We start from the raw sequence: 26,265 nt of genomic DNA, 5'->3' as shown, positions 1-26,265 counted from the left end.
CATAAGGTTGGCTAGATAATAATCTTACCTTTAGATTTTATAAGAGATCAATTCGCTCCAATTTTTATACTATAACTTTTATATAACGGAGCTACACGTGTTCTGCTGAGCGTAAAATTTGCTATGTTACGCACTCGTAAGACGGAGACAATAAATACGGGTATCACGTCCTCTTAAGCAATTTATTATTTGGTAGGTACATAATATTAAAGAAAATGTTATATTTTTTTTTATCTGGATAATAAATGTTGATTTTTATCTTTATCTAGATAATTAAATTATTATGTATCTTTTATCTCCATCTAGATAACTATTCTCGCAATTATCTTTTATCTTTATCTAAATATTTAAAAAATTATCTTTATACAACACTGATACAAGAGTCAAGCTTTTAGCATAACATGTATAAATCCAGCATACCCATTTGTACTTCAATTAGTGTCATATAATTTACGTATAATATATTTATAGAAACTATTTATTTTTCATTGATTTAAAGAGGGATGCTGTGTGAAGTTGTCGCCCACATCAGGAAATCATATTTTTCGGATAATGAGTGGTGTTGCCAACTGGTGTAAATCAATTTAAAAATATTAACACCGAAACCCAATTTGCAAAATATAGAGATCGGTTTGGAGTCGATCGGCCGAGTTGGTGGGGCTGACTAAATTTAACAAAAAAATTTACCAAAATTACAATTTTAATTTGCAAATTCTAAAAATCCAATTTACAATTAATTTGTAAAATATTGATACCGGTTTGGAGTCGATCAGACGAGTCGGTGGGGCTAACTTCACTATTGTCCTTTTGGCCCTTGTAGTCATAGTTTATAGGTCTATAATGATTGTAGTACTACCTTAGTAACGGTTGAATATTTTATCCGCTTTGAACGATGATTACAATTCAAAAATTTTGACCTGTAGGTCAGATTATCACTAATGGACATGCAATGGTACATCTTAAATTGTGGTTGATATCATACATAGTTTATTATATCATGCCACAGGCTAATATTATTGGCCATTATAAATCATTGAAAAATTAAAATTTGGGAATGGGATCAATAGAACACAAAATTATACCAAAACTAAGCCATATTATTTAAATTTAATTTAATCCTATTTATAATTATAATAATAAGTAATACTAATATTGTACATTAAAATTAAAAATTCACTACCCTTTCATATATTTGGTTTCTAATTTTTACATTTAATAAATATGTATACTTCATATTATGTTACATGCATAAACAATATAAAAAGGAAAATAATTATACATTAATAGATATATATATTTGATTTGTTTTTTGCTACTTTGATCTTACTTTAATACAATATATTCTTAATTAATTAAAAATTTGTTTCATCTTTTTCCTTACAAAATTATAAAACATAAAAATATATATGTCTTCATTATTCAACAAAATATATTCAATAAAAGTTGAATGTTTATAAATCCGGTAAATCTCCGCTATCTGTCGAAGTATTGGGTTGTTTGTGAACCATGCACGAACGGGCAACAGATTCAAAAAGCCTAAAAATTCATTTTTAAACAAACTATTAAATTAAGTTTAACAATAATATTGATATAAATAATTTAACTTCAAACAACAACAATATACCTCTCCCAACCGCCCAAAATGTTTGATACTTAGGTCTACATTTAGATCGCAAATTAACTTGGGAAACTCACACCCACAACAAGAGACTTGCCTTAAATAACCGCTCTCGCCAATTACGATATCCCCTACATCACAACACATCAATTTAAAAAACAAGCTACTATTATACAAACTCTTACTCAAACCGATCTGGACACACGGTATCCAACTCTGGGGTGCAGCCAAAAAGTCCAACTTAAACAAAATTCAAATCTTCCAATCAAAATGTCTCCGTCAAATAACTAAAGCTCCCTACTATGTATCTAACGACACTCTACATAAAGATCTAGCCATCCCAACAGTTCAAAATGTTGCAAAAACTTTCTACAAACGCACACACTCCAAGTTCCACAGCCATCATAATCTCCTGATTTCCCAGCTATCCACCAACGCTATTCCTGGTGACCCCAGAAGGCGTCTAAAACGTACCTGGTGTCGTGACTTACTAATTTAAAATTGTTCATACCTCTACCTCCCCTAATCTTATAATCCTACCCTATCTTACTAGCAAATTAAAATCCTAGCCTAAAATCCTAATCTTAAGTGCCTCCAATGGGTGGCTTCTTATCTCCAGCCACTCAAGCCATATCACCTCCATCACATGCACTTATTGTAAAACAACTTTAACAGATTGTGTATATTTAAATAAACGATAAAAAAAAAAAACAAAAAAAACTTCAAACAGTATAATATAACAGCAGAGACCAATAATAATAAGGTATAAAATATAAAAATATTTTTTTCTAAAATTATTAGAGGCGTTATAAAAATATACAGTAGAACTTCAATTATCCGTGTTCGCAATTAACTGTGCTCACTCTTCCGAAAATTTAAAAATAAGTATGGACTGTATATATATATATGTAGTTATAATCGAACATTTTATATTACATAACACACAATATCGACAAACGTATTAATGAAATTTTTGACGATAACAATATGAAGATAAGCAATATTGTACATCGATTATTATATTTATCGAATCACCAGTTCGCTTTAGGCCTTCGCTATCGCCGAACGTAACGTGCGGTATAACTTCATTATTATAAAAAGTCTCGATTAACCGTGGTTTTCATTTATCCGAGTGACCCCCTCCCACCATTACCCCAGATAATCGAGGTTCCACTGTATATGAAATTCGGTAATACTATTATGTAATATTACATAATAATAACAAAGGACTGCTTACTTCTCAATTTCTGGTGCACAATGTACAAATTCATGGTTCCAAAACTTGTAGGCTGGATTTTTTATTAGCTCAATAAATGTGATCAATAAGCCCCAAGGATGAGGTCTGTTAACGATCAATCTCTCCAAAAGAACTCTGTAATAAAATTAAGCATAGTGGAAAAATTCCATTAACCCATTTAGCCAAACAAAATTCTTAAATAATATTTAAAATAGATACTAACCTTGTTATTTGTTCTTGAATAGCTTCACTATTAGCCTCAGCAAATAAATACAAAAGAGTACAGCTAAAGTAATGTGTATGACTATTGGGGAAACGTAATTGGTTTGCAATGGCATTTAAAAACAAATAGCGACCTAAAATAATATTAAAATCAATTTGTAGAAAATGTCATATATTATATACATAATATATATTAGGCTTCTTCAATGATATATTTTTGAATATTGATATATCGTTTTGAATTGTGTAATATTTAAACGCAATATCGAAAAAAAAATTTAGGTATCGATATTCTGATATCTATATGACTATCATAATTGCCAATACTCAATTGACTAGGTACTAGGTAGTAACTAGTAGATATTAGTTAACAATTAATTGTTTCAAAATATATTATTTAAGAGCTTTGGCATTAAAATCAGTTCAACTTACTGTACATCAATTATCGATATATTTCGATTATCAATACCTAAATTTCTGAAAAAAAAAGTTTGCGATATCGATATCGTTGAAGAAGCCTAATATATATAAATAAAACTAAAACTATAAGATATACCTTCTGTGTCAAGGTCTACGGATAAATTTTGAAAAATATCCATGTGCGCAGAATGAGCAATAGTAGAGGTATTCGGCACTAAGCCCTTGCTGCGAATGTGCTGTATGGCTTGAGTACCGACATACAGAACAATGGCATTTAAAAGTGAAAGGTTATATCGCATTCCTGGTTCACAACAACTCTGTTGCATTGTAGTACGGATCTCTGACAAGAATGTAACTGGAGCTCGAGTTTTCAAATACAAATCTAAATCCTAAACAAAAAAAAACATTTAAAACATTATTTTGTAATTAAACATTTATTATTAAATTACTTTTTTAAAGCTGGCTGGTTGGATATAACACTGGAAGTCCGGGCTAATTTTTGGAGCCAAAGATATTTCTTGAAGCACATCAACTTTCAAGTTTGGAGTAAATGGATCTGGTAAACGCATATTACGTGGGAATGCAGATAGTATCAAATTCCTCATCTAAAATCAAATTGATTAATACCAATATTACATTTACTATTTATTAATTAACAAGAACAAACCTGAATGCAATTTGGAGGTATCACATCACAAAAACCATAATGGAACTCGCACAAGAATTCAGGAAAATCGTGAAGTAAAATGAGGAGCACTCTCAATGTTCCCTTATATAACAAATGAACAGGCTTGGCAAGTTCAGCATTTCTTAAAAATGGAGCCAGGTATTTGAACAGATCAATGAGTAATTGAGCATAGAAATTCCAACCCTGAACATCAGTGACCGGAGTTTGATCGTAAGCACGCTGTCGCTAAATTTATGTAATTAATTTCATATAGAAAAGCGAATAATGGAAGGCTTTTAAAAAGCAATGCATAATTTACTAATTGCATAACTCTATTTTAGCCTTTCCTTAAATAGCTAATATATCATTAAAGCTTACCTTTTGTTGCGGAGTTAATCCCAAAAGACGACCGATGAATATCCTATGAGATATAAGTTCCAGCCAAGCATATGCAAAGCCTGGGACTTTTCTTGGCCGTAGCAGGTGAAAAGTATGACAAAAAGCAGCGAGTATCTAATATTAAATATAAGATTAAAATTTAAAAAATATATATATTATATTCATGATTATGCATAGCTAAATTTGATTTAAAATCTTACGGGACAATTGATTGATTCGAGTACTGGATCAGGTGCATTCAAATCAAGGAAAAGAGTGATTAAAATTCTATGGTACGGTAGTTGGTGAAAGTCAGTGGCTTGGACATCATGATCTTGAAGCAAGACACCAACAACAATTCCAAGAACCTAAAAAATTTACAAACACTTGGTTATAAAAAATACAATACTTTAAAAGCCAAAAAAGTTAATTACTTTATTCAAAAGATTTGTTTTGGTAGTTATGGCAGTTGCATCACCAGAATGTTTAACTAGTAATACAATGAGTTTAACATAGGCATCAATTGTATGGAAAAGTTTAGCACGTACAGTGGAAGGAGACTGTGTTTGATCAGGTATCTGTCTATAACATAGTTCAACCATCATTTGTGTACTGAGTCGGAAAAATCGAGTTATAATATCATCAGATTTTAAAATTCCTTGGACATTCATCTATATTTGCATAAAAAATTTAAACAAAATGGTTTAAAAAATGTATTAGTACAGCAAGTATATTACAACTAACTTGATGGATGTATACACTAAACGTTTTTCCTGGATCCCTATTGGGTGCAGCACTATAAATAGTCAACCATTCCTTAAGCAAATACTCAGTTTTTTCCAACAGTCCAGGAGGATCATCAAAGTCTCTACCCTAAAAATTTAGCAACATTAATATGTTTTACTCTTTATAATTTATTAATATTTTAAAGTTGATAAACCGCACCTGTAGCATTCCATGTTGAATATGTGCTGAAGAACTACTACTGCCACTAGCTATTCTTTCTGAAGCATTATTTTCTGCTTGTGGCGGTCTAATTACTTCCATAAGTGATGCCAACCTAACAGACAAATAAACAAGTTAAAAAATAATAGATTTCAAACAATATAATACCATTATATTGACAATATAATAATTTACCCATCAGGAACAGGGCGACCGCTAAGTACAATGCTATTTAATGCATCAATAGTTGCTTGGAGATTATGTTCAGTTATTGGTGAATTAGAACGATTATCTATTAAATAGTTTTGTAAAAATTGTTTAATGTATGCCATGGATACATAATTTGCACCATTATCCATAGACATAGCCAAGTGCATGTCGTACATGCTAATATTCACCATTCCGGCACGTATTAAAACATCAATTGCGTCAATATTAAAACGTAACTCGTCTCTAGATTCTATGAGAGCTCTAAGAATAATTAAACACAAATATTACTTTTATGCAAAACAAATGGATTTTAAATAACATACTTGGTTAGAGTTTTATTGGTCCATTGTAAATTGTAAGCGCGAGGATCTTGGAAAGCTCTAAATATACTGAGATGCATATCACGGTATCTGATGCTCATATCCAAATCGTGGTTGGCTGGTGAACTAAGCCCATCTAAATAACTTTCTACAGTCTAATAAAAAGTAAAAATTATTTAATTAAGTACATTTTCTTATAAGTAGGATATTTAATTAAGTGGATAATTTACTTTATTAACAACATTTGCTGCAGTAACAATATCACGTGATCTTCTTAATGTGGTCATTGCTTCCATAACACCATGTAAATTTGATGGTTGAGTTGTATTGGATAGAATTCGTTGGTTGGCCATATACAGCTGTAAAAGTGACTCAATTTCACTGATGAGTTTTTCGTATACTACTGTCATCTCATCAGGTGGAAAGCCCTAAAAAATCATCATAAACAACAGTTAAGCACAATAAAGTTAAATTAAATTTAAAATAATTACAGATTTAGGAATGAATAATGAAACAGCTTCCCGATCTAATGGTTGAAAACCAGGTATGTTTCTAGCAAATTCTTCATAAACTCCAATCATCTGAGGTGGTGGTAAGCCAACTTTATTACGAAGAGTTTCTGGCAGATATTCTGCTTGGCCACCTAGTACTAGGGGATCACAATAACGACGACCTTCCATTCTTGACATACTGCGCCTCTCATATTCCTAAATTTTTAAAATTATTTAACTTAAAATTTTTATATGATTTTACATCTACATGAATTTAATTTAGGCCACACTCTATTTACCAAGACCATAAATAATAAAAATTACTTACAATTTTTAAGTATTTATCAATTTCTATCACGGCTTTCTCAGTTGCGGTTTTTTGCACAAACGCACATGCTAATTCTAAATTATCATTTGCACACATGGTACAAGCTTGATCAATCATTTCCTTTTGAGATTGTGATGGAGACTGATTGGGAAATTAAAATATTATGAAACCTTCTCAATTATAGCACAATGTTAATGTTAATACATACAATCAAAACACTCATAAAATGTTGCTTCAAGTTAGTTGTCAATGTTTGAATGACTTGTTCTCGACATGTAATCATTGCCAAACCAGAAGTCAAGTTTCTTACCATACAATGCGCTGCTTTTCGCAAATGAGTGTCATCTGGGTCCATACCAAAATCCTAAATTTTCAAAGTTGTGAATAAAATTAACTACTCGTGTTAAATATTTAAAATAAATAATAGACTAACTTTTTTAACAATATGTTCTGTAGTAATAACTGCGATTTTTACCGACCTCTCAACAACAGGATTTATCCATTCTTGGATAGACCGTTCTATGGCATTACGTACATAAGTCTTTAGTGTTGGTTGGCTGTGAAACAGCGGAATCTAAAATAAAATATTTTTAAAAACAAAATTAGTATATAAATAATCAACATTATTCAGAAAATAATTTACTTGTGAATTAATAACAATCATAGACATTATCTGTGATGAATTAGTAGTGTTGAATGTGACATAGTTAAACTTAGGCTCAACCAAAGGTAATGGTGGAGACATGCCTGGTGTACCACTAATGCCCATGCTACCAGTAGATGTCAATGTTGTAACTCCACCAGCAGCCACTACATGGCCAACAAGTTCATCATTGAATCGAGTATTAGAACTTATTGATGGAATAGTTGAATTATTATTCTGTTGTTGCTGGGCTTGGGAAGAAACTATTGCTAAAAAAAAAAAACAATAATGTAGTGTTATACATTTTAAATTTAAATGATAAATATATTAAATACCTTTTGTAAACATTCACATGCAATTATAAAGACAATACCAAGTTTAAAACAAAGATAATATTTATATACTTAAAAAAGTAAGAGAAAGAAGTCCACAAAATCTATAAATAATTTAAGTCAACAAGAGTACTGTTAAATACTGTTACTTAAGATATAATATTGGTTGCTATTTAAAAAGTATTGTAGTGTTGGAATTCTTTTTCTTAATTTAAACTAATAAAACAATTAATTGGACACTAATACCTCTAATATTTAAAAAAAAATTGGTGTATGTAACCAAATGTAAACACAGTAGATACCAAATCAAAACCACAATAATTATCATAAAATTACTCAATAACTATGATAGAAATATTTAAACATCAATCACAATATTATATATTTTTACCAAACCTAAAAGTACTTGTAAAAGAGAACTACAAAATATTTATCAAAAGTGTACCCGCCTACATCTTTAGTAGCTACTACTGTGCTATGAGAAAATATACTGGGAACCACTACTGTAGATGATTAAATAATTGGGTACCCATAAAGAAATTTGGTGTTTGACAGAAAAAGAGATGGATTGTTTATAATGATAAGTATAATAGCAACATGTTTTGTACATCAGCTATACTCTGACCCACAAGAAAACATTTGTTTCGCGCATTTATACTGACAACAGCAACAGGTCCGAGGCACAATATTCCCACTATAACAAACTAGGGATGGGCGAAATCAGACGCGTTTTGGTTGGAATACGGTAATATTCTATGGTAGACGGATAATAGCATGTAATTATTAAATTAAATCAAAATGTTGAAGCCAATTTACAACTCATGTATTAAGAGGATGTTACCCATGCATTTGTGGTCCCAGTGTTATACAAGAACGACTTAGCAATTTTTTATTCACTAGTTTAAATAGTGTGCTGTTAGTTTTTATATTAGAGTGAATTGACCTATTATCAATCTTTTAGGTAAGAACATTATCTGTGTTTCTGTGTTTAACACGTTGACTGTCATGTGACCGCCGGCCGTCACACAATATGTATCATCGGTACGCCCAGTATATTTTTCAATGTCATTCCAAATTTGTATTTACTATTTATATTTAAAATAAAATTTTAAAATAGGCTTATTACATTAAAAATTTTTTAATGATTCCTGCTACGCCATGGAGCTTTTTTTTAAAGCTTTATTGTAGCGCCATGGAAACGTTAATAACGTTAGTAATATAAAACAATATTAATTTACAGCCACCGGTGGTCATGTGGTGTAACTATTTACAAAAATAGTACAATGCACTTTCCTTTACTTCACAATTGTAGAAAGATGAAATATTAACTAATTGAGAATAATAGATTAACTGGCTAAAAATTTATCAGTTATGTATTTAAATGAGGTTTTTTTATCAACATTGATACAGCTTTGTTTATACCCTAAAATGTTTATCTATATTAGTTATAAAAATAATTAGAATAATTAAATTTAACCTGTTATCTAATAAGGAAATATTTTAGTGCTACCGCTCTTTTTAGTCGAACAAATAAAGAAATAAGTACAAATATTTTAACAATTTTAAAAATATAATTTGTTGCATCATTATAAAATGTTCAATTAAAAATATGTTTAAATAATAATTTTAACAACATTTTCCAATATATAATTACCCCTAATCACGGTAATTTTTAAATAATTCACAAACTCATACACTATTAAAAGATGAGTTCAGATAACATTTAAACTAACTATCTATGTATACTGTATTAATATTTTAAAATTTAATTAAAGAAAATTCACTTTTAATTTAAAAAACTTAGAATTAAATTTGGATTTATAACTTTATTGCTTTATACTTTAAAAAAATAGTTTTCAGTCTATAAATCAGATAAAAATTTAAATATATAAGCAACTTAAGATTCATTAGATATTGGGATATAGTTATAAAATAACTTTAACTTTTACAAAATATTCCATAATACCGTGGAATTAATTTAGTTGCTATTAATGATTTTTAAATAACATTATCCAACTAGGTAAAACAAACATTAAGCAATGCTGATATTTATTCATTTAAAATATATATTACTTTGAATAATAGGTGTTTGACGTTGGGGCGTAGGAACAGAAACTTTTGGTGGCTCTGGAGCACTTTGTGGTTTAGATTTTTCAGTATTAGACAGCTGAGGTTCTAATTTTTTTGCTACTTCTGGATCTTTAAGAACATATCCGGCAGTCAAATCCTAAAATGTTAAATGTATTATTAGTTATATTAATGAATAAATAAACTGATATTATAAATACACATATTAGTTTCCTACATTTTAAGTTGGCAAATAGTCAAAAAAAATATATAATAAAAATTGTTACAAAGAGATTTTTTAAAGATAATAACATTCTTATATTATTAACACGTTCTCCGCTGATGCCGATCACGGGTCGGTGTTGGTAGTAGGCCCCGTCAGGCCGCCTCCGACCCGTGATCGTCACTAGTGCATATTGAAAATTTGCTTAAAAATAATTCGGCTATATAGGCGGCACCGCTATATAATTTATCACGGCCATACAAAAAGCAAAATCTTTGCAGTTGATTTCTGTTTCTTGCTTTTTTTATTTACTTTTATTGCTTATATTGTCCAGCGTATGTTATCAGCAGATACGCGGCTTGTGGCACCAGAATAGAAATATACGTGTTAATTTGAAAAATATTTGGATAATACATACATTTTAAAATATAAGGAAATAAACAATTAGATGTCACTTTTATTGACAATCTATTACTAAAAACCAGGAAACTAGTTTCTATAGTCTGTTCTGTTCAAAATGAGATCAGTACCCAGTGGCTGTGTTGAGCCCCACGCCGGCTTTGTTCCGTGGCAATGCCTGACGCGCCTGCCGCTGTTGTGATCGCCGCATTAGTCGACTTCCGATGTGCTCAAATAATTTAAAATGCATTTGAACGCACGACGCACATTCACCTGCACAATCATCTAGCGCAGCGATGCACAGGCGACTGGAGCCTTAGTCACATGATTGATGTTGAAGGCAGTGCCTAACCTCCGCCAGATGAAAACTGGTCGCCGCCAGGTACTGGTCTCAATTTGAACAGAGTATACTCTAGGGTATGTTTTGAATGTAATTTGCCATTGGGTGGAATAATGGATCCATTGCATTTCTTTTACAATATTGTAATTGATTTTTATTTCATTTCCTTTTATTCCTATACAATTACAACTGTCGAGTTTAAGATGAAAATATAAAAATATAAAAATTCAACAAAATCCATCAGAAATAGGGATATCCGTCTGATGTTTATCCCGTCTAGCCTAAACCTATGCTTACATGCTTACCTATGCTTTAATCTTCCATAACTCATAAGATTACCTATAGGCTATAATCAATACTAATTATTATAACCACAATTTAAATCATAATTCCTTCTTTTTTGATTTTGACTTATATTTTTCATTAGACTAAATTTTTTAAGTTTTATACGGAACATTATGTATTATCTGTTAATTGTAGAAATAATAATCAAATATAATTATTGTATAAGAACATTTTATGTGAATTTAATAATTTATATATTTGAATTTTAAGTCAGGACTCCAAAAATGTGCTTGGATTTACAATAAATATTTGTTGAGTTACAAGAAAATAACTAAAACTTTTATTATTATTTTAAATGTTCTATGGTCAAAATTTTAACTGTATAACTATTTTTAGCCTGATCACCCCTCCCCACAAAAAGTAACAAACAGGTGAAAGAATACATATTGAAATACTGTGATGATACCTATATATTTTGTCATATTGACAAGTATATACATCTATAGCAATGAAAGGGCTAATTAATATAAAATTAACTCTGCATAAAATATATAGTAGAAATATTTAAAAGAACTCGCCTTAAGCTCTATGTTTAAAGCTTTACACAACACTTCAACTTCAAATTTCAAAGTTAATTTCAAATCTGGTTCTTCGTGAAGTTCAGCTAAACAGTTCATTACAGACATTGTCCATGGGTTTCTTGGTTTAAATACCTATAAATAATAAAAAATGTACATAAAATAATACTACAATTAGATTCTTAAAAAAATTATAATATAAGAACATACTTTGCTTTTAGCACATGATTCTAGTATCTTGGCAATAAATGGTACTGTAAATAGTAGTTCTTGGTGTCCCTTATTATATGCTTCTACCAATAACATTTTTAGGTCAATATCGTCTAATAGTATAGGTTTATTTTTTGCTAATGTGATCATTCCCAACCAATGACCTAAATTCTTCAACAGTGACCTATCAGAAAAATTGGCCATTCCTTTGTCACTTTTTAACAAAACCTAAAAATATTACACAAATATACATTAATTATCTTTTATGATCTCGTTGAATATTATTATACTTACTCTAATATTTCTGAAGGTTTCCAAAATTATTAAAGAATTCAAGGCTTCATTATTCAAGCAATCCAAAAAGTTTGAGTATAGTGAATGGAAATTAAATTCAATACTGACACGTTTCATGACTAAATATTGTGATAGCCATGGTAAACATTCATGGGTGATAATTTCTCTAATTTCATCACACTGTAAAGCAAAAATATTACAAATACATTAAGGTAAAACAACCAGTTCAATCTGTAAATATTTTGAAAAAAATTATTGTTTTTTAACCTTAGTTTGCAGATTCACTTGACTTAGGTTGTTAAAGATAAAAGCAATCTTATCTTGAACATTTTCAGCTGGTGCAATCATTTTATCCTCTTGTTCTGTAGCTACCAACAAAGTATCAATATTTGTAGTGTTTGCAATTGATGGCTGAAAATGAAAAAAATTATTAATTATGTAACTTAATTAATAATAAGTATTTACTAACCCTGGATGGTAACACAGCATTGGTAGTAGTAAGTTTAGAAGATGAAGATGATACTGTGGTAGTAGTTGTAGTAGTAGTGATACTTTGAGCTTTGAAAGCATTATGTGGATTTGGCATGAATGATCCTTGTGATATAGTATTACTACTTGCTCCAGCTAAATCTGACACTCTAGATGGTGGTTCTTGTGAATTTTTGCCATATTCAACATACTGTAATAGTAATAAAATGTAGTTTAAGAAGTTCTCCATTTCTAAGGAATATTTCAACGATATTTTAGGACTAAATTAATACGAATAAAAATAGTTATAAAAATATTATTAAGATAATAAATTAATTTAGAGAATTAATAAAATTAAAATAATAATTTGATAAATGTGTAACTACCAGTTTTCATTATAAAATGTGTCCTGAAGTATTTTAAAAAATATGTCTACAAGTTTAGTCTTAATAAAAACTTTAAAAATTAACATACCTCAATAAGATGTTGTGGGAACTGTTGGAAATGAGGGATTGTAGAAATGTGAGAACAATATTGGTGGTAATCCTTTAAACGATGTTTAAAACGATCCAAAGCGGTTATACCAAAATTATACATTTTAGAATTTGGACTTTTCTTTAGCGCATCCAAAATAAAACGAAGCGCAAGACCTAAAGCTTTATAATTTCTAAAAAAAAATAATAATAATAGTAAATACTAAATACAAATATTGTTAGTTAATAGAACTAAGGAAATGTTACTTACGAAACAAGGCCATGCTCTATAATTCCACCAAAAAGATGAGCTGTTGTTATTAGTTCTTTTTCTGGATATGCTGGGAAAAATCTATACTCTTCAAACAAGTTTCTTAACATACAACAAAATACTTCCTATAAAATCAAAAATATTTTGAATTATTTTTCTATTTTCCTTTTTTTAAGACATCTCAGACATCACACATTATTTAAGTATTTAAGTTATTATTATAGTGCGTTTCAAAACAACTGCAACTCAACGTTAACGCGCCTCGTGGTGTTTTTTTCGATTCTAGTTGAAAACCCCTGGTTTGAGACAAAACCGCCACGAAGAGCGTTAACATTGAGTCGCAGTTGCTATGAAACACACTAAAAGCATTGTTTTTAAAATACCACTGGTATCATTATTAAAAAAAAAACTAATAATATACAAAAAATTTACTTCATATTTAATAAGAGTATATTAATTTGGTTGAATAATTAAATTTTCAAAATATTTACTTGATGGGCTTTGTTAATTAGGTTAATAATTATAAGTCTATTATTAATTTTTATATTAGTATTTAATTATAATTAATTTAAAATTTTAGTTTTTTTTTTATATTTTTAACATTAAATGTCTTAACATAACATATGTGGCTTTAACTATAATGGCTTCATATTATGAACATTATTGCACTGTTTTAAAATTGCCCAAATAAATAAGATGAGATATATTGGATACATTGGGAATTTCCATGGACTAATAATAACTGTATCACCCTAAATAACCTTTTTAAATCAAAAATTATTTCAAATGATAAACATTTTTTTTTTTCATTTAATTTAAGGCTTCAAATACAAAGGTTTCTTAGCCTACTATGGATAAACATTTGTATCACACAAATTAAATAAACTATAATTCTTTAAATATTGTACATGGATACAAGACCAACAATATTAATTTATTCTTCCAAATTTAAAATGATGTTAATAGTAACTGTTGATATGAAAACTTTGTAAAATGTATTTAAATATTGTATAAAATATTTCTTCTTATTAATGTGTTTCTATGGAAACTATAATTTATAAAATGTGTCCTGGTTTCCTCTATATATTACCAACCATGGCAAAATAAAAATTATATTACACATTACTACACTTATATAAAAACAATTACCCTTTCACGTTTAACTGGAGATTCTTGAAATCTTTTTAACATTTCTAGAACTTCATCAATTGATAGAGAGTGATGGGGTGCCAAATTATAAATACGCTGGAAATAACTATTTGCTTCATCTTCTATATCTTTAGGTACAGAAACTGGCATGTTACCATCAACAAATAAACTGTTGTCAACTAAAAATAAAACACTGTATTATTATTCAATTTTTTTTTTTATAAATATAAAATACTTACTTGGATGATTAGATTTTCCAATTGCTGATGGTGTGATCTGGTGAGGTGGTAAGCGACCTAACATATTGGATGGTCCAGACAATTGACTGGAAACTGCAGGACCTGGAGCATTTGAAGATGAAGGAGTCATGATAGAGAAGCCTCCATGTCCAGATGTATTACCAATATTATTACGGGATGGTGATCCAGGTGTTTGAACTAACTGCCCTAAGGAGCCTAAGTAATATACAAAATTATAAAATGTACACAATTTAAACTTATAATTTAAACGAATAATTTATGAATAATTAATACAAACCAGGTAAACTGAATGTAGAACCAGATTGAGCTGAAGAATTCAATCCAAGACTAGCAAGACTAGTGGCCAGTCCAGTAAGCTGATCAACTAGTACTTGTGATGATGGGCCTTCATTCGGTCGATGATGTTGTGAAGCACGGAGGATAGCTGGTGGTGGAGCTGTTGAATTAATACGAGCGGATACTACTTTAGACATATACATATTGGTACAATTGGTCACCATTTGCAAAATGGCATCTGAAAGTTCTTGTGAAATTGTTCTGTAATCAAATTTTATGATAGCATTTATAAATGATAAATAAAACTCTTCAGTTTTTAGATTAGATTTGTTATGATTCATTTAAATATCTAATTTCATCTATTTTGAACTTATAATAACTGTTTAAAAAACTGGGCTTAACTATTTTTCAGATTTTTTGTTTACAGTATGTATGATCTACTTACGTGGAACCTTGTTTTAAATTTTTAACTGAAAAATAATAAGTACATTTTTACCTTAAAATGCTTATAAAAAAAACCTTGCGTATGTATTTTTAGTGTATTCATTACTCACATAATCTTGTGTGAGAAGACTTGTATTACATTTTCAAAGCTTTTTGACCCAACAAATAAAATTTTATTAACATTCATAGAAAAAGAAACTAAACAAAAAATTTTAGTTCAAAATGTACATAAACAGCTCCAAACGAGTCATAATATTTTGAAAATGTTATCAAGTATAGAAAACATTCAGTGAAAATTGAATGTACCTACGGTTATTTTTTTTAGTTACATAAAAAACCCAAAATCAATTTTGCACGAAAATTCCCATTTTTCATTAATTGTTTTTTCGGACTCTTTTGAAAACTACTAGGGATTTTAAATTTTTACCTCCTGAATGCACAAATTAGATTCACTTTTCCCATGGAATATACTGAAGTTAAAACCAAGGTATTATTTTGACTACTTATCGTGTACACACACATCAATGTAAAATCAATACATCCATCGCTCCGCTCAGAATTTAATATTTAAAACTCACCCAGTAACATTGCGTAGACAATTTAAGATTGTTAGAACAGTTTCAGATGATAATGGAGTATATTTAGACAAATGTTCATCTTTGGTTGAAGATCCAGCTAATTGAGGGCATCGTTTCTAATAACATTATATAAATAAACAATAAATTAAAATGTATACTTGTCTGATGCATACATTTAAACAAAATGTACCTGCAAAAATTTAACACAAGCCGAAACAAAGTTTTCACCATGTTCACGAATTTTATCGGACAACCATTTATCAAGTTTTAAATATTCTCGACGTGAAGCTAAACAAGCTAAATCAATGACAAATACAAACTGCTGAACACTTAACAATAGAGATAATGCCTAAATAAAATAAGTTAATAATTAATAATCAAATGCAATTATGTATAACTGTTAAAACAAGTATTCTTACCTTTAAATCTTGAGCTATATCTAAAATTCGGGAAAGTTTTACATGGTCGTGATCACTACGCACATACCATTCGCTCATAGCTTGCACTAAAGTATGCCTGAGTCCGACATTCTAAAATATAAATGAAAGAATAATTATAAACGGTTACAGATATTTATAAAATCAAATGATACCTGATGGTTCCATGCATGGTGCAAAATGACACCTGCATTGCTGTGGTTTCCAAGAAATATTGGTATAAGGCCACTTATCATTTCATGTCTAACCATACTTAATGGACCATTGGACTGAATTAGAGCAAGGGCTAATAGATCGGGACATTTTTGAGCTGGATACTTTAAACACTCTTGCACTTGATAATAAAGACCACGTTCAGCCAAATACAACATTAAATCAACAAGCTCAATCGAACGCCTACAAAAAATAAAATTGGTAACCAAATAATATCAATAAAAATAAAATTTGAGATATTACCAATTATTAATATCTTTATTGTCTGCTTCTGGTGTTACTTTAAGCAAATCAATAGACACAGAACGATATGGATAATCAGCAAAACAGAAAACATCAGAATTTTGTAATATAAGTTGGACAAGAGACATCTAAAATTTTAATGGAAATTATTAGATAATATATAAAAGATTAGAATATAAAAATATCCACTGGTACATACACCCAACCATATTGTTATCAAGTGTGCATGCATGGGGACTTATACAAACTAGGGGAGCGTGTCATTAGATTACCGATTTAAGTGTATAAAAATATAGTTAAAAGAAAAAAATATTTGGCTTTTGTAAATTAAACCTATACCAAATTATTTAAATTAAAAGTATTAATGCATTTACTTCATTTTAGAGGACCATAGTTAATAAACTTGCAAACCAAAATTGATGAATTATTACTGTCAACATTTTCAAAAAAATAGCTTTACCAAAATCTATTAAAAATAGTTGTTACCATTTTAAAAATAAAGTTGATTTTGCTATTAGTACGACTTCATGTTTAAACATTTTGAAATTGTACAAAAATTGCCTATTGAAAATAAAGAAACACATTGATTTTTTTTCTTCGAAATTCCATTTCATCGATCCATATAATTGTTAAAAAATAAACCCCACGTACAATGACATAAGATATACCCGGTATATTTCCTCAATAACATCAATGTTTTTTTTTAATTTGTACATTGTGTTAAGTTAAATATAAAATGTATTAGATTAATTGGGTTTTCTCAAGATGATTCAACTATGGAGGGCACTTGAGCACCATTATAGTCTAGCCCACTAAGAACATCATGATTATATAAAAATAATTTAATCAAATACATATCGCCACGCATTTAGTAACCATAACAGATACTATAACTTAGTTAATATACCTAATGTAGGTACATACTACATAATATTAATTCCATAGTTTATAACAAGTTCCCAATAACAAGGTTGGGTGTATAAACACAGCGGAAAATATTACCTGTGCTTCAGAATTTGACCAATGTCGATAGATCATTTCAACAGGAAAGTTATCCGCATGATATCCTTGGGCTTTTAAACCAAGTCGCAAAGCAGTAAAAAGAAGAACCAAACCTTGTCTATCTTTAATAATAAAATCATTATGGTCAAGTTCTTTGATTACATCTGACCAAGATAATGACGGATTCTACAATATATACAAAAATATATTAATGTAAGTCATAATAACTCTGAAGGAACGTAAAATAAAAGCAATAAATTAATACCAAGTCTTTAACTGTTTGTACAAAAATTTCAACATTCCAGGTTGTGCAATTAATAGAGCTTTTCTCTTGATCATTGTTTGCATTGTCACCAGGCCAGTATGTCAAATTAGATTGAGTATCAAGCCCAGTATGTGTTCGTATCATCATTGATAACACTTTAGCAATTGATAAAGAGCCAAAAATGTCAGAAGAACCATTTCCACTAATCACAGATAACAAGTTTCGACGACACTCTTCTAATGATGAACAAATAGAGTAGCCCATTTCCATAACTAAATCAGCTAATGATGGATCCAACTGTACAAAAATAAAATATTTTAAGATCATATGTAATTGTCGATTTCAAAATAATCATCTTTTCAAAGTTACCATTGAGTTGGAAATAGATGACATATCTTGATTTATTTTATCCATTGGACGGTCTGGGTTATCAGAATATATTAAAGGAGCCAATAATACAGGAGCAACTTCAAGGGGAAAATCACGGCGTAAATTTTTTAATAAAACTTCCTTGATTTCTTTGCTTATGCCTAAACTCAAAAATCAATAAAAATAAAAATTTTAAAACTATAATAACTAATTAGCAAATAAGAAAAATATAAACCTAACTTAAATATTTTTAAACGTACCAAATATTTGATCATCAACAGCAAATACGTGACTTAATATTAAATGTAAAACTTCAGGACTAGAATCGTGCAATCCTCCTCCAGTAACTTGTTCAGTATTAGTATCTAAGTAAAGAAATAAATATAAAATTATTTTTAAGTAATGTTAAACTATATAAATAGTACTTCTATACCTGAGTTAATATAAGATTTGATTAGCTCTGGCAATTTTTGCTTAACAAATTGTAATGCAAATGTTGAATAATTTGATGATTCCAAACAAACAAGTCCAAAAACAACTTCTTGAACAAGGCTAAGATGTAATATCCTACTCAGTTGGACAAACAGCTGTATTGATGGTTTCAGTGGCTGTATTGATGATTTAAGAGGCTATCAATTACATTTCATAAAAGTAAATTCAAAAACTTAAGATATTAAAAAATAATTTTATCTAATTACCTTATGTATATGAAGTGGGTTGTCAAGTGCAAAGCACAAAATTGAAGTGAGTGAAGGCTTATTTAAAAGAGTTGTACACTGTTGTGCCAACAATTGAACTTGGTAGTAATCCTTGTGTGATATATTCCGCGGTCCTTCAATATCTTTAAGATCTATGTGAGATAGAAGACAGCGCAATAAATGTCGATCTGCTTCAAATCCTTGCAACTGGATTGCCTATGTATATAAAAAACTAGATAAAAACAGTTCAAAAATTTTTGACACAAACTAGTTCAGTATTATTTCGATTTCATTGCAAATTTTTAAGTGCTTATAAACTTAAAATTCTTATTAATTATTGTAAGTGGATTCCTCGAAGTTATATAGGTATATAGGTATATACCTACCTAAAATTTTTTTATAAGAATTTACAAACACTAATTTATTTATGTACAAATTAAGTCTGGTACTTATAATATTGGTTACCGCGACTACCGTATTATGCAGTAGACCAGAGGTTCTTAAACTTTTAGTGAACACAGACCCCCAATGGAAGACTTTTTGAAATCGCAGACCCCTAATAAATTTTTTATCAAATACCTTCTTTTGTTATCATAATCAATATTTTAATACTTATTTTGCATTACAAATTACATAAATAGGTACATAAAAACATACACATTTATAATTATTTTTATTAGATACATATTATAATTTTCCATAAAAATGTAATATTTTATTTTTAAATAGAGCCACTGTGAACCTCGAGATGAGTTTCATGGTCCCCAGGGAGCTGCAGACCAGTTTAAGAACCACTGTCAGAATTCTGTTACCTTGAATATCATAATATGATAAATTAATTTATTTATTTAAACATAATAATAAATAAAAGTTGGTAGGTAAACACAATTTTATCACGATTCATGAAAAATATCATATAAATAAAATAAAATGATCATGTTTCAACTTGTTCACAACATTCTTAAATAATACAGCAATAGATAAAAAAAAAAAAAAAAATTTCGGGTGGTGCTGCTAAGTGTGGCGCCCACAAATGTTTTTTTTTTTATTATTTAATTTATTTAGGCATATTTACAATCTATACAATTTGTACAATAAGTAAATTTGATAACATAGGTAATTAAAATGACTTGAATGTATTGAGGGGGGAAAACCATCCATCAACAGTACCTCCTATTCAATTTGATGGGTTCATATAATATGGAGACCGTTAGGCAAGAGCGTCTCTTGGCCATTTTCTTTTTAACCTCCTCGGAGGATTGTTGGGGATGGTTATAGAGGACATGCGGGAAATTAGAGGGTTTTGGTTCGAGTGCAGTTTGGAGTGAAACTTTTTGTAATGACGAGTTGCTATTTCGTTGACTGTTGGGATTTGGAGATCTTTATGTAATGCGTCGTTGGTCATATACCATGGGGCTCCAGTTATTTGTCTAAGACATATAGACTGGAAAGCTTGTAAGGGTCTTATATTGGATGGTTTAGCTTGGCCCCAGATTTGGATACCATATGACCAGAGGGGGGTAATTATCGTCTTGTATATTAATAAATTCATAAATTCATTAAAGAAGACAATAATGGACGGAGGAGATGTAGACGTGTGTTTGATTATTTTCTTTTCTGTTTTGTGTGTTGGGCCCAGGTAAGTCTTTTATCTAGATGAACTCCGAGGTATTTGGTTAAATAAATGTTAAATTCTGTTACTTTATATTATATTAAATATCCTATTTGCTCATTGTACATAATGTTGTATATTAGATTGTACCTAAATTAATTAAATAAATAAAAAAAAAAAAGATAAAAAATTTAAAAAAAGATCATAAGAATTCTTTACATTCAGTGGGGTATGACTATTTTCAATATCAATTTATGCCACATATTAATATTTCACTTTCAAAATCTAAAAAAAAATATTTTAAGAGTCAGTTACTTAAAATGTTAAACAATTGTGCCTACATACCTATGAATGGTTGTATAAACTATCTCTAAACCTTTGATTAACCAATAGTGAGCTAATGGTCCTACAAACATGTATAGTCCATTAAACTTTAGTGAATCATTAAATTAGGAGATCAATTTTTTATACAGCCATGCATTATACTTATATTTAAATTTTGTAGGTAAAACAAACATTTCACCACCGATGAGTAACCTTGATGGCTGTTAAATGCCAATTATAATAGATAGGTACTATTTTTAATCTAGATCCAAATATCAGATACTGCCATGGTAATTTTAAAAGCTTAATTATCTTATATAAAATAATGAATTAGTCTTTAAAAAATCTGGTAACAGTCCAATACGTGATGTACAAGTTTGTCGATCTACCAAGAAAATTGTGTCCACCTACCGGTTCTCAACTGTAGAAATTGTCATTATGGACATATAGGTATATACTATTTTTTATCGTAGAAAAATGAAATTGAAGAACTTCTGTATTAATTATAAAAAATGAAATAAAAACTGGAACAATACATAGCGATAAATGTAGATACTCAACATTAAATAGTCACTTCACCAAACAGTGAATCCGTATATTAACCCATAACCAGGAGCACACAAATTGAAGGTTTGTGAATGATTTTTTTTTTATTGATCTCAAAAATAACCCGGCATCTAAGGCCATTAGTTACAGTTTGTGAATGATTATAAAATTCAAGTTCAATATTAAAAAATGGAGCGTCGTCTTTACTAGATCAACAACTTCTAGGCAAATCCTGTCACCAAAATTCAAAAACTATTTTTGAAGAATTTCTGGGTGGCATAAAAAATACATTTTCTGCATAAACTAACAATTAAGCTATTGACAACATCTGAGCAGACAAATATAACATTTTTTAAAAAATATAAAGATTAGTGAAACTTATTTTCATTTTAAACGAGATTAGGTTACAAAACCGCACGAATAGTAATTGTTTGATCACCACCACTCACTCTTATATCATAATATACCATAGAACTATGCAAATTTTACACACAATATACCAATATGGGTTATACCTTGTTCGACTCTTTTGATAAATATTTCTTTAACTTTGCAACAATTACAATATTATTAGGTACCTAAACTGAAATAAAATCTAAAATCAAATGTGTGTGATAATTTTGTTTAGGCATGATATTTTAAGATACTATATGATACTATGTTTCTATGCACTTTTTTAATTTTTTTTTATTTTTAAAGCCTCTAGTAAAAACTATGATATAGCTTGACAATTACATAATAAAAACAAAACAATACTAAATTAAGATTAACATCATATTAAATTCTTATATACTATATAATAAAGCCAGCCTCCAGTATAAAGACTGTTTCAAGATTTGGTGTTTAAAATGGAGTAAAGATTGAGAAGAATATTTAGAGATATAAGAGTGTTAAATAGAGTTTGTCTTTTAAGCCGGAGGGCAGGTCAGTTAAATAAAATATGAGGAAGGTCACAGATACACTCATTTGAATGAAGTGTACAAAGTGGCAAGTCGTTTAGTCCAAGTTTGAAAGAGTGACTAGATAATAAGGAATGTCTTATACGTAAACGATTAAATTAAACTATATGTGATCTTAGTAAATTTAGGTTGTTAAACCCGGTCTTTTTTTTGATATCAGGTGTTGTATGTCTATATCTCGAAGCGAATTCAGCCGGTAAGTTATGCCAATAAGAAGACCATAGACTAGATAGGTAACATTTTAAATATGGAATAAAGTCAGATTGTGGTAGATGTGTAAGAGAGGGACAAATTAGATGGGAGGTGGATTTAGCCAAATTATCAGCGATCTTGTTACCACATATACCAGTGTGACTTTAGAAATTTAAAAAACGTATTTGTTAATTTTTGAAAAAAAAATCAAATATTATGCTATTCAATCAGAATTTTCATACTTATTACTTAAAAAAAAAACTGCATTTAAATATATTGATTTTCCACGGAATTGCTGAGGGTGATTCAGGGCTTTTGGGACATGATTTATATTAGCTGACTATAAATTACAATTGAACAATTACAATCTATTACAAATTATTTGTTTAATTGTACTTTTAACTAGTCACCTAGAATGATTTATTATTTCATGTATGTGTAAAAATTATACATAAATAATAGGTACCTACTACCTACCTAAATAATTATTTTTTTTAAAAAGCCCAATTTATTATTTTTCGTACAAGAATATATAGGGTACCTATATATTTATTATATAAATATAAACTGCAGTGACATGCTAACTAAGATTTAATGTTTTAACTAAAAACAGTTTAAATATCTTGATGATAAATTATCTATTTACCTGTTTGTTTAAGAAAATACCTAAAAAATAAAATTCTACTTCAAAAATGTCAACACATCCTACATTCTTACAAACATGTTATTCATATTCATATAACAATAACATGCATGATTTGGTTTATAATTTATATTGAGGTTTATTGGTTTATATGCAATCATTAAATGTTTGTTAATATATGAAAACAACAGTTTTTATTGTATTCACGTCTGAAAAAGTGATTCAATCACAAATGTATATACCACTTTTTATTGAAAAAATATATAAAAGCTTTATTCACACTATGTTTACTTATTTTTAATAGGTACAATTTAATAACATGCAAATGAAATAAGCAGTCAAAACAAGGTTTTTTAGTTTTTTATTATTTAAAAAAAGGTACCTAAGTTACAATAAAACACAATTTCCTACTTAGGACTAGCTTTATGATTCTTCAAAAAAACCTACTGTCTATGAAAATTTTTAAATGCTTATCAAGTACCTAAATTCAAATTTCAATTATATCTTGGTAAAGTAAATAGGTACTAACTAGTAACTATTAACCCTTTCACTGCTCCAGACGTATTATTACTTTCCTGCATTTTATAATATTAACATTTGCCACTAACCGTAGAACTTAAGGAAACCTTGAATCTCAATATTTTAAACTTAAATTATTATATCATATAGATCTCAACATTTAAATTAAAAAAATTTTATATTTCTTTTACGTAGCATACACAGGTTGCAGTGAAAGTGTCAAAATACTTGATTTGTGAAGGAAGGTAATTGTTTAAGTTATAATAACTCGCACAATAATCTTAAATTTTTTTGATACCTATTCCAATTTATTGCGCCTTTGGTAATGCAACGCTGCAATTCTTGATGGAAATACAGTATGCAAAATCGCTTTATTTCAGATCAACTTCATTTATTCCGTAGTGATAACGGGCCTTATCAGTGATTTAAAGCGCATATTAATCAGACAATCAGGTTTTAGTTATCATTGAAACTACGATGTTCTGATGCATCAACGCATTTGGTGCGCTGAATTTCAGAATGCTATAGCTTGAAAATGCAATGCATTTTAGAACATGTTTTATAATTTCGATGACAATACGTATCTACAGCGTTGCATTACCAAAGGCGCAATAATTTATTATATTTTATAAAAGTAAGCTAATTTCCTGATTCTCCACTCCCACTCATACTCAATATGTAACAAAGAAAATTGACCAATAAAACAATCTCGAAAACAATGGATTAAACTGATATAAACTACGATTAAGTTGGAGATTAAGTCAACTAGTCATTCAGTAAAAATATGTAATAATTGGTTATCATTAAAAACAATTACACTAATAAGGTCCCGAATAAGGTTATATTCCACATAGACTGTGTTATAAATGTTGATAATATTAATAAAATATATTCAACATTAGTAAAAAAAACTAGAGACAAAACATGATGACTATATTATTCATTTTAATTTAATTGACCGACTGACTACCTAGGGTGTTTAGTCACAATGTTTGAATCGAAATAGGTAGCTATCGAGAACAAGGAAAAAATGTAATATAATTTATATAGACAGTACTAACTAACAGGTACTTGTAGATTAACTATGCAATACAGCTAGCAATGCACATAACATAAATAAGTAACTATAATCACGATAAGACTGAACATCTACTACTTACGTCCACTAATTCTTGAACGCTAGACTTGTAATTTTTTTTCGACAAATTAGCAACGATATAGCTGATTTGCGACAACGTATATGACAATGAATCCAGGTTCATAGTTCCATGAATGCCGATTCGAAAGCTTCAATAGGTTTTGAAGCTTTCTTCTTTGGGTGGAGAAGACCGTGCCGACAACGCCGGTGAGTGTCGACGGTGTACCTATCGTTGAGCGCAACAGACGTGCCGCAGAAGACGACTGGAGGGAAGTTTTGACGTCGGAACTCGAGGTGGACAGATGGCGATGACGGCTGTCCACTCGAGTTTTTGTTTAGGCACACTCAGAGGGCGCAAATGCGGGCTCGCGTGACCCAAGATGGAAACCGACGGCGGCGGCGGTGGTCGGGCCGGTGTCCGCTTTGACGACAAAGGCCGAAAACGGGGAGACACCGGTCCACTCAGACGGGGACGACCGTTGTCCCGAGACCGGATATCACATATTTTCTATGACAGATGTGGGGTAAACCGCGTAAAAGACATTTCTGGGTGGCGGCGGTGTCGCAACAAACGGTGAACGGATTGAAAACTAACAATAAGGAGCACGACGGTTAGAAAAAAAAACGCAAAAGTATAAAACACGAAACCGATTCAATAAACGGCGGAGAAAGTGACAACCGAGAAATGGCGATGTAGGTGTTCGTATTCGATGTAATATTGTAAAATGTAAATCAAATGTAATAATAATAAAAGAAAATAATAATAGTAATAGTAATAATAAATAATAACAATAGACGGCCAGGCGCAGAGGGAAGACGAAGGAACGAGTAAACGACGATCCACGAACAGCCGTCGACAAAAACAAATACGATTAATGTTTTCCGTGAATACAGAAAATATTTTCCGAGCGTCTGCGACCGCGGATTCGTCGCGAACACGCGCAGTGTGCCGATCACGACGGACGACGGGCACACGTTA

General features: G+C 29.8%; 1 protein-coding gene across 2 annotated transcripts; it reads right to left on the bottom strand.

Moving 5' to 3' along the window:
• Window positions 1-1,269: 1,269 nt before the first annotated feature.
• On the bottom strand, window positions 1,270-26,237 carry LOC132944131 (CCR4-NOT transcription complex subunit 1-like). 2 transcript variants are annotated; one of them, XM_061013314.1, is made up of 42 exons: window positions 25,309-26,237; window positions 19,354-19,569; window positions 19,089-19,263; window positions 18,916-19,020; window positions 18,656-18,816; window positions 18,287-18,583; window positions 18,022-18,207; window positions 17,020-17,147; window positions 16,719-16,959; window positions 16,546-16,656; window positions 16,317-16,475; window positions 16,127-16,242; window positions 15,106-15,365; window positions 14,808-15,023; window positions 14,569-14,747; window positions 13,420-13,544; window positions 13,150-13,342; window positions 12,677-12,886; window positions 12,475-12,618; window positions 12,208-12,387; window positions 11,914-12,141; window positions 11,704-11,838; window positions 9,885-10,038; window positions 7,480-7,748; window positions 7,270-7,410; window positions 7,045-7,200; window positions 6,837-6,977; window positions 6,509-6,724; window positions 6,248-6,445; window positions 6,021-6,172; window positions 5,683-5,958; window positions 5,488-5,602; window positions 5,287-5,415; window positions 4,977-5,213; window positions 4,764-4,910; window positions 4,543-4,677; window positions 4,165-4,404; window positions 3,947-4,102; window positions 3,634-3,886; window positions 3,079-3,211; window positions 2,856-2,990; window positions 1,270-1,536 (listed from the first exon to the last, which is right to left on the bottom strand). In XM_061013314.1, the coding sequence occupies exons 1-42, from the start codon at window positions 25,408-25,410 to the stop codon at window positions 1,452-1,454; spliced, it is 7,335 nt and encodes a 2,444-aa protein (XP_060869297.1). In that variant the 5' UTR covers window positions 25,411-26,237; the 3' UTR covers window positions 1,270-1,451. The 2 variants fall into 2 exon arrangements, with proteins under 2 accessions (XP_060869297.1, XP_060869296.1); XM_061013313.1 differs by having other exon boundaries at window positions 4,165-4,410; window positions 19,089-19,284; window positions 25,309-26,234.
• Between the last annotated feature and the right edge of the window lie 28 nt (window positions 26,238-26,265).

Source organism: Metopolophium dirhodum, chromosome 5 (assembly GCF_019925205.1).
Source record: "Metopolophium dirhodum isolate CAU chromosome 5, ASM1992520v1, whole genome shotgun sequence".
In the NCBI taxonomy this organism is placed as follows: domain Eukaryota; kingdom Metazoa; phylum Arthropoda; class Insecta; order Hemiptera; family Aphididae; genus Metopolophium; species Metopolophium dirhodum.
The sequence above is the reverse complement of the archived record's forward strand: the minus strand, read 5'-3'. Positions and strand labels throughout refer to the sequence as shown.

Excerpts from the sequence above, each read along its gene's own strand:
- LOC132944131 (XM_061013313.1), bottom strand. The coding sequence starts at position 25,410 with ATGAACCTGGATTCATTGTCATATACGTTGTCGCAAATCAGCTATATC. Across the intron at positions 12,388-12,474 it reads AAGTGAATCTGCAAACTAAG|TGTGATGAAATTAGAGAAAT; the intron begins GTTAAAAAACAA and ends TTTGCTTTACAG. Across the intron at positions 4,911-4,976 it reads AAACAAATCTTTTGAATAAA|GTTCTTGGAATTGTTGTTGG; the intron begins GTAATTAACTTT and ends TAAATTTTTTAG.